The sequence below is a fragment of the Paroedura picta genome, chromosome 3 (genome assembly GCF_049243985.1).
Source record: "Paroedura picta isolate Pp20150507F chromosome 3, Ppicta_v3.0, whole genome shotgun sequence".
Lineage (NCBI taxonomy): Eukaryota > Metazoa > Chordata > Lepidosauria > Squamata > Gekkonidae > Paroedura > Paroedura picta.
The window spans coordinates 86,607,159-86,616,568 of record NC_135371.1 but is presented as its reverse complement, the minus strand read 5'-3'; the positions used below and the strand labels follow the sequence as shown (position 1 = coordinate 86,616,568).

At 44.4% G+C, this 9,410-nt stretch overlaps 1 protein-coding gene across 3 annotated transcripts; it reads left to right on the top strand.

The window, feature by feature from the left end:
- Positions 1–531: 531 nt before the first annotated feature.
- Positions 532–8,983, top strand: HNRNPAB (heterogeneous nuclear ribonucleoprotein A/B). Of its 3 annotated transcripts, none has more exons than XM_077326708.1 (8): positions 532–734; positions 894–1,252; positions 3,416–3,584; positions 3,673–3,831; positions 6,695–6,826; positions 7,937–8,024; positions 8,118–8,270; positions 8,349–8,983. In XM_077326708.1, exons 2-8 carry the CDS (start codon positions 933–935, stop codon positions 8,414–8,416), a joined length of 1,089 nt encoding a protein of 362 aa, XP_077182823.1. In that variant the 5' UTR covers positions 532–734; positions 894–932; the 3' UTR covers positions 8,417–8,983. The 3 variants fall into 3 exon arrangements, with proteins under 3 accessions (XP_077182823.1, XP_077182825.1, XP_077182824.1); XM_077326709.1 differs by having other exon boundaries at positions 540–734; positions 898–1,252; XM_077326710.1 differs by lacking the exon at positions 8,118–8,270.
- The last annotated feature ends 427 nt before the right edge of the window (positions 8,984–9,410 follow it).

Here is a 9,410-nt window from a genome sequence, read left to right as displayed (position 1 = left end):
ATGAACTTTTGCCTCCATTGTTTATATTCCATCTTCCTCTAAATACCTTTGTGCCATCCGAGAACTGCCCATAAATCCTGTAACGTCCGAATTATATGGCAGACACCTTATTTTACGTACTGTTTTAATGATACTTTTATGGCGTGTTGTGGTTTTTATATTTACGCTGATCCTGCTATTCATCCACAAAAAGGTCCCTTGGTCTTTCAAGTGCTACAAGAGCCAAGTTTTTTTAGACTGGGTTTTTATGCAAGTGAATGTCCCGGCCCGCGCAGAACATCTGTCTTGCGGGAACGCCGCCGCTCATGTCTGAGAAAACTGTTCTCAGCTTCGCGGCCTTCATGGATCCTATTTCTCCGCTCCCGGGAGTAGACACAGGCCTCTCAGCCACCCCTTGCAGTAGAGCAGAGAGGCGGACAAAGCGCTCGTGGGCAAATAGGAAATGCGCTTGCACATGAGTGACATCTCCCGTTCTCCAATAAGCAGGAGGCTTGTTGCAAGGTGACCGCGCGACCCCGAGAAAACTATAAAAGCAGGCCACACGAGGCCGCGCGTTCCCCGTTCGGAGTGCGCCGGAGTGCCGCGTCTCTCTGTCTCTGAGGCAAAAACCGCGCGGGAGAGAAGGGAGGAGCACCGGCTGCTGACGACATCGAAGTGACAGGGAGCAGATCCGGACGGCATTTTGGGAACAGGATTCCGGCGGGCCTGGGATCGCAACCGGAGCGGCAGTTAACGTGAGTACCGGAGGCTCTCGAGGGCCGGTCCGTCGGACGGGAGGGGCGGAGATCGCGAGGCGGGCCGGGCCTGCGGAGGGCGGGCCGGGCTTCTCGTTCCCTTGCTAGGCCTCAGTGACGTGTGCGTGGGGGGGGGCTTCCGTTGTGTCCCTCGCGCAGGTAGACTCAGCAGCGGCGCGCGGTCTTCGGGCAGGCACGATGGCCGAGGTGGAGCATCAGTTTGGCGCCACTCAGAACGGGCACGAAGCGGAAGCGGTGGAGGGCTCCGCATGTGGCGGTGACGAGGAGCAGCAGCAGCAGCAGCAGATGGAAGAGGAGGAGGAGGAGGAAGAAGTGGTGGCGGCCGTGGCGGAGGAGGAGGAGGAGGAGGAGGAAGAAGAGGAGGCGGCGGCGGCGGCGGCCGAGGCAGGGGACGGCGGAGAGGAGGGGCAGTCGGCCGCTCCGGCGGAGGCCACCGGCAGCCAGAACGGGGCCGAGGGCGACCAGATCAACGCCAGCAAGAACGAGGAGGACGCGGGGTGAGTGCGAAGCGGCGGGCCTCCCTCCCCCTCCCCCTCCCCCTCCCCGGCGCCATGCGGGCGAGCAACGTGCTGGCAGCGGAGGGGTAGGCCCGAGGCCGCTTCCGCTCTGCGGCGCTGCGGGCTCCGACAAAGGGCGGCTGTGGCGCAGCTGCGTGGCCCTGCTGGCGCGGCTGAAGCAGACAATGAGCGGGGCCTGAGCCGCCACTACGGCGGCGGGACCACCTCCTTTGTTCTGGAGCTGCCTTTTGTTGCCGCCATGTGGCGGCGGCGATGGTGGTGAGGGCGGGAGAATCGTCCACCTTTTCCCTCCTGAAATGGCAGATCCGCCCTCCCCCGTGTTGGGTTCCCGCCGTATAGTCACGGCTTAATCTTCGAAGCATTTTAGGAAACCTTGAAAATAACTTTTATTTCTTGGGCCGCCTTTGTGGGCGGGGGGGGGGGTCAGTAATTTACAGAGTCGTTTCTGCTTGACACTAACGCCCTCTTTAACGTACGTAGATTATACAGTAACGATAGAATACCGTATAAATAGTAGCATTGGTTGATTGGATGCAAAAATGTGAATTTGCCTTAGATGCACTGGTATTTGGAATTTAAGTTGACATCCAATATTGATGAAGAGTGGCTGAGGTGTCGTCTTGCTGGTCTTGTTGGCACCAGAACTTGATTAATTCTGTCTGATTTTTCTTGACCCTTGTGATGTTTTAATTGAAGCGTCTTTACAAAGGCAGTCAAACTTAACCCTGACCTGGGGCCATGTGACTTGCTACTTACATGCAAAGTGTGCTGCTCCAGGATTTTCATGCTGCCATAACCAAATAGGTGTCTCATCATTGTGGACTCCATTTACTCAACTGCAATAACTAAAATTTCCCTTTATTGTTGCCATTGCTTCAGACCCTATAACACTTGTGAGAACCCTTTTCAAATTGCATGTAACATAAATGAAAAACCACAAATGGTCACTGTGTGTAAAGGGGTCAGTGGATACAGTTTATAATCACTCATCACTCAATAACTTCATAAAGCTATACAGTTTTTAAAATTTGTTTTGACATTTGGAAGTAAACAGTTTTGGAGTAAATCACAATGGCTTTTGCTAGAATATAGGTCTACTGGACTATTAACCTTGTTAAAACAAACTGAAATGGTAATCTTCTGGAATATTGGGTAATGTTATGCTGAATACATGGATTAAAAAGATTTAGATTGGGTGGGAAATAATGTGTAATAAGTAGCAAAGGAAATTGCATGGTTAATTCATGTTCTGTATTGAGGTGTTCATTATTTAATTAAAATTATTAATATGTCTAACTCATAGGATTAAGGATTGAGCTGCTTTATTTTCGTAGGACAGGTTGTATCTTTGGTGTATCTCAATGCTTCTCAACCTTTTAATACAGTTGCCACGACCTTTTAATACAGTTCCTCATGTTATGGTGACCCCCAACTATGAAATTATGCGAGTGTGCTTTCACAGAAATTAAACCAAAATTGACCAATGGCGTGAAGATCCATTGCTCATGATTGTATATAAATTGCTTTTTCCCCAGGGTTTCTTAGTTCAGTTCTGCCTCTTGTCCCACCATGCCCATCTCGCTCTTTACTGCTGCTCCAGACAGACAAACGCTCTATCTTGATGTACTCCCCCCCCCAAAAAAAGGTGTCCCAACCCCTGAAGTATAAAACTCATTTTTCATAATTCATATTGGTTGGTTGGTGTCAAGACTCAGCCTGCCTTAAGTCGGGGTTTGCAGCAAGTAGGGGTAAAATACCCCAGTCAGTATAGTAGGCCTAAATTCTTGAGCAAGAAGGAAGAATGTCCCAGATAATAAAATAAGAACTTTTTAATTTAAAGTGTTAGGATGATTTACCCAAAGTAGTGCTTCCTAACAGATTTAAAAATACCAGTTCATACATAATTTCTTGATTGCAGTCTTGTGAGAGTTTTAATTGTAGAGAACTGATATTTAAATTGAGCTTCTATTGATAGAATACCATGCATATGTCAGTTTTTTTAATGGTGATTTGTGTATTATGAAGTATTTGCAATTTGCAATAAAGGTACAAGTCTTAAGGAAATGGATAGGAGAGCAACTGCTGATTTGTAATAACATATTGTTGGTGATGACTGTTGCTGTGTTAATACCCTTATTTCAGGAAAATGTTTGTTGGTGGCCTCAGCTGGGATACAAGCAAGAAAGACTTGAAAGACTACTTCACAAAATTTGGTGAAGTGACTGACTGCACTATAAAGATGGACCCCAATACAGGAAGATCAAGAGGTTTTGGGTTTATTCTTTTTAAAGAGGCTGCAAGTGTTGACAAAGTAAGCTTGAAGGGTTAAAAAACTAAATTCTTATTATCCCTGTACATTCTGCTAATTTCATCCTGACTTATTAAATTATATTTTTTAGGTTTTGGAACAGAAAGAGCATAAATTAGATGGACGTGTGATTGATCCTAAAAAGGCAATGGCGATGAAGAAGGATCCCGTGAAGAAAATATTTGTTGGTGGACTTAACCCTGAAGCAACAGAAGATAAAATCAGAGAATATTTTGGAGATTTTGGAGAGGTGGGTGTAGAGGCTCAGGTCACAAAAGTAGCCTGGACGGCATTTTTCCATCTTCGCCAAGCTAGGCTACTAGCGCCCCACCTGTCCTTGGACCACTTGAACACAGTGATCCATGCAACGGTCACTTCCAGATAAGACTACTGTAACTCGCTCTATGCAGGCCTGCCCTTGTCTTTGATCCGGAAGTTACAGCTGGTACAAAATGCGGCTGCCAGGGTCCTCACTGGAACATCATGGAGGGCCCATATTTAGCCGGTGCTTCGACATCTGCACTGGTTACCAGTTTGTTTCCAGATCAAGTTCAAGGTCTTGGTTTTGACCTTTAAGTCTATATGCAGTCTGGGTGCTGTTTACCTGCGGGACTGCTTGGTTGCTTATGCTCCCCGCAGGGCTCTTCGCTCTGTGGGTATGAACTTACTGGTCCCGGGCCCTCGGGACGCTCGCCTGGCTTCAACCCGGGTCAGGGCCTTTTCGGTCCTGGCCCCAACCTGGTGGAATGAGCTCCCGGAAGAGCTAAGGGCCATGTCGGAATTGTCAACTTTCCACAGGAACTGCAAGACAGAGTTCTTCCACCAGGCATACGGTTGAGGTCAAGGCGGGACCCGCTATTCAATCAGGGATCCCCCATGTCCTTCTGTCCATCTGTTAATAAATAGATCTAGCTCCCCACTCTCACCAATAAGTCAGTCAGATGGCTGGCTCTGGCTGGTTGAGAAGGTGAGTTTAGTTTTTTCGCTTGCCGTCTTGTCACCTTTAGAAATTGTAATTACGGGGTTATATGGGTTTTACTGTGTTTTTATTCTTTTATTATGTGAACCGCTGTGAGCCCAATTGGGAACGGTGGTATATAAATTTAAATAATAAATAAACAAATAAATATAAAATTTCCAGAAATTTTAATGCCATGGTGAGTGAAATTTTGGGGGAAATTGAAATATATGCCATACTTACTGTCCTATCAAACCAAAACTCACTTGACTACTTTAACCACATAAAATGCATCAAGTATATAGACCTAATGCTTGAGAGAAAACTGCAAGCTGATGCACCCTTTAGTGCTTTAAGACAGTGGTCCCCAACCTTTTTATCACCGGGGACCACTCACCGGGGGACCACTCAACGCCTTTTACTGAGGCCCGGTGGGGTGGGGGTAGTTTTCTCCTCTGCTCTCAACCACTGCCCTAATGCTCTCTGATCGCTATGGTAATGTTTAAACATCCCTTCAAAATAAGATACAGAAACGCCACAACAATGAACATAAGGAACATTTTATTTTCATGGAAATTTTAACTCATGACAATGACAAATCAATGGGAATCCTGAGCTTGTTTCTCTGCAACGAGATAGTCCCATCTGGGAGTGATGGGAGACAATGAGACCCGAAGTGTATTGTAAAGGGCCGGGGGGGCGGGAGAAGGCGTCCTTCGGGGCCCACCTCCAATTAGTCGAAGGACCACATGTGGTCTGCGGCCCACAGGTTGGGGATCGCTACTTTTAAGACACATTCCTTAATTTTTGCTGTCTTGGAGAGAGCTCATTTCCCACTGGAAGTTTCAGAGTTTTCCTTCTGAGGCTTTGGTGTAATTTCCGCCCTAGTTCCTTCTGAACTTTTTCTCCCTCTAGCAAGGTGGGACAATAAGCTACTTGTTATCCAGTCTGAAGTATATGTGTCATAGTAGTTTGAGGGAGAGGCGAAAAGGTCAAATACAAGGCAGGTCAAAAAGACAACTGAAATTTGCAACAGTTGAAAAGCAATGGAATGATCAGGTATCCTAGGTACAAAAATGAATCATGAATGTAAGGATTATCTATGTGTATAGCAGCCTTTCTTAACTTTTATACCATTGAGAAGTCCCTGAAACATTCTTCAGGCTTCAAGGAACCCCAGAAGTGATGTGATTGTGCAGAATATGGCTGGGAAATATAGTTGTGTACTATACTGGTGGGGAGTGGGTGGACATGACCATACATGGTCATATCGCCCAATAAAAATTAACAAATTAAAGAAAAACATAACATGAAACCCTGGTTGAAAAAAGCCTGGTCTAGAGTATGACCACCTTGTTTGTAAAAGCATTATTAATGAACAAGAAAACATTTCATAAGATTTTTTCCCTGTAAAAATGCCACAGAATCCCCCCTTTTTTGTAGGGCTTCTTATCTATAGGTCAGTCTTAAATTTTATAATACTTAATTTATGAACTAAGAGTTTAACTTCAAGGTAGCTTAACGAAAGGTACAGGCTTATATCCAGGCAACTCCAGTAAAATGTATGTAGATGTTCCCTGCATATCTTTTGGAAGAGGGAGAGTAACAGCATCTTTCAGTCCTTGCTGCAGCCATCCTATCAGGATGTTGATACATATGGATCCAGGAATCATCTTTCCAGGACTAGAAAGAGACAGTCCGTAGAGAGGAATATGGGGGAGATCAGTCCTATTAAATGAAAGTATTGTGTGAATTGAGCACAAGCTGCCTATCTCTTCTGTAACTTTGGCTCATGCCCTTCTTTGGATAACAGTATTTCAGTTTCTTACGAATTAATACCTTCTAGCGCAACAGGAATAGTGATTTTGAAAACAGTCTTCCCAGTAACTTATACTCATCAATAAAGCTTTGAGGAATAGAAGCTGAGGGAGAATGGATTGACTAGCCAGCTTACAAAAAAACGAACATTCTGTTACAATTTCATACAGCACTAGCCAGTTACATAAAAGAATCAATCAGGAAAGCCTTGTTGCTAGTAGATTCAGAAATTTTAGAGCAGAATTTGACTTTCTTAAAAAGTGCCTGTTGTATAGGAGAGGCTTTTGTTATACAGTGGATTTATCCAGTTGAACCTTCATCATTGCTGTTTTATCAGATTGAAGCAATTGAACTTCCAATGGATCCAAAGACGAATAAAAGAAGAGGCTTTGTGTTTATCACTTTTAAAGAAGAAGATCCAGTCAAGAAGATTTTGGAGAAAAAATTCCACAATGTCAGTGGTAGTAAGGTATGAATTAATAACAATAAGTTTATCTAGTCTTTAGACTTAATTGCTTATATTTGAAAATATAATTGGAAGAATGTAGACTCAGGTAAAGTATTCTTGCTTTTATATATTATTAGGAGAGACGCCCATTTTAAAAAATGGGCCTTGGAAGGCCAGCGGGGCACGTCTGGAGGCTGCGGTGGCTGGGCCGCGAAGGGCTCTTGCCACGGCAAGAGCCCTTCACGGGCCAAGTGGGGAGGGAAAGCCCCCTCCTCCGGCGGCGCTCCTCGGGAGCTGCTGGTTGGGCTGCGAAAGGCTCTTGCGTCTGTGATGCTGCGAGAGCCCTTCACGGGTCAAGCAGTGTCAGAAAGCCCCCCCCCCCATCCACTGGCCGTGCACCTCCGGAGCTGGCGGTTGGTGGCGGGGCTGGGGACTCAGGAAGGGGGCGAGCTGTTGAAGCAGTCTCCAATCCAGCCAGGAACCTGTGAGGCTGGGCGAGCAGTTCGCACTCGGCTCATGGAGGCGAGCGCTCCAGAGCCTGGGACCTGCTGGAGCAGAAGAGCTGGCTTGCCTGGTGCTTCCAGTGTCTCGGACAGGGTCCGGACACCACCCACCACAGGGCCACCCTGATGGTCCTTTCAGAATTATAAAGAGGAACTTATGGTAAGGATGAAAGATCCCAAAATTCAGTAATGTTCACCTTGATTACTGTAGTGTGCAATGATAGCGTTAAGATTTTAAATCTTGAATAACATTAAATTCTCCCACCACAAACACTCTCTTATTCAAGTTACAGAACTAAGTCTCTGTGAACTTTAACATACAACTGTTGAGTAAGATAATGCACTGATGATTAAGGGGACTAGAGTAAGGGTCTTCAGAATACTTTGTATGATAGGCTTTGCTATGATGATTAGTTCATCATAGTTGCTCTGAATGGAGAGGTGCATTTCAGAAGGTAGTAGAAGATGCTACTGGTCAAGGATCCTAGTACTGTGTTAGATTCAATTTTTTTGTAAGTTGGTGCGTATTTGTACTAAAATTTCTCTCTGCTGTTTACAAATCTTGAAAGCTGCTTATATTGTTAATTTTAATACTGTATGATGTTCTTAAAACTCCTTTATTTTTCAGTGTGAGATAAAGGTAGCCCAGCCTAAAGAAGTATATCAACAGCAGCAGTTTGGTTCTGGGGGTGGCAGAGGAAGAGGCGGAAGAAGAGGTGAGTATTGCACACACTACTTAAGTATGGACACATTCTAAAACAAACTTATATACTAAAATGGGATTTTGTGGATGGTTTTCCCTTCTATAGCTCAAAGTCAAAATTGGAATCAAAGTTATGGCAATTACTGGAACCAGGGTTATGGGAGTCAAGGATACGGCTATCAGCAAGGTTATGGTGGCTATGGAGGCTATGATTATTCAGGATATGGGTATTTTGGATATGGACTGGGCTATGATTACAGTAAGTAAAGTGAACTGTATTGGGCATATGTAAGCATAACTAATTAGCAGTTTAATTCATTTAATCTCTTGTTCACAGGTCAGGGCAGTTCAAATTATGGAAAGGCTCCAAGACGTGGTCATCAGAATAACTACAAGCCATATTGATCAAAGGTATTCAGGTATGCAGTGGCATGCTGTAATGCAGGACTGCTGCATAGGTTTTGTACTCAATGCTGTAGATGGACATTACAATTATGTACCAAATTTAACTTTACAATAAATTTCTATGGCCTGTTATGTGTATCAGAAGAGCTCCCTGGAAATGTCTTTGTTTAATATTTACAGATAATAGTTGTTTAGACGGTGTGGTGTGTAAATTTCAGCCTTGCTGAAGATTAATGATTTTATGGATAGGTTAGATTGAAACTGATTTTGAGGGTCTGCTTAAAGCTGCAGCTCTGTTTCTAGGGACTGCCTTGGAGTTAACTATGAACTATGTTATTCCAGTTGTACAGAATAAGATGCATCTTAGGGAACCAGTGTCACTTTCCACCTTTTTATTTTGTATTGGTTTTGTGTCATACATTTCCTGTAATGGAAGTGTTAATTTTACTGTACTTTTTGGTACCTTTTTGGAATCTAATGTATTGTAAGGTATTTTACATGTGTTCTGATCACCATGACATGGATATTGATGCTATCCTAGCTTTTGAATAAAAAAGCATAATCCAGTGCTGTGTGCCATTATTCGAGCTAACCAGTTACAGATCAGTGACAGAGTTGTGGAAGTTTAGTGGAAATTTTGGTTTCTAGCATATACATTTGAATTTAGAGTGTGCCCTAACCCTACAATTGACGACTGACAGCAAAAGTTAATTAGAATAGGCTCAAAGGGGGGGGGGGGCTCATACAAAAATAAGTAAAGGATGCAGAGAATTCCAGTGGATGTTTAATGTTAAGGCTTTAAGGAAAATGAATAGATTTCTATACCATCAGTTGTGAGTGATTGGCTTGTTTAGGAAGTTATGCTGCTTGAGTGTAGGTAGATTTCTTGGACCTTTAGTGTAGGGTCCAAGGCTGTATTTTACACACTTAGGGCAATGTCACCATAATCACTGCTCATCAGAGTCTACTTTTTGTATCAGTTTAACTGTGCCAC

Coding starts and splice junctions, on each gene's coding strand:
- HNRNPAB (XM_077326708.1), top strand. CDS start 933: ATGGCCGAGGTGGAGCATCAGTTTGGCGCCACTCAGAACGGGCACGAA. Junction 1,253..3,415: donor AAGAACGAGGAGGACGCGGG/GTGAGTGCGAAG, acceptor CCCTTATTTCAG/GAAAATGTTTGTTGGTGGCC. Junction 3,585..3,672: donor AGGCTGCAAGTGTTGACAAA/GTAAGCTTGAAG, acceptor TATATTTTTTAG/GTTTTGGAACAGAAAGAGCA.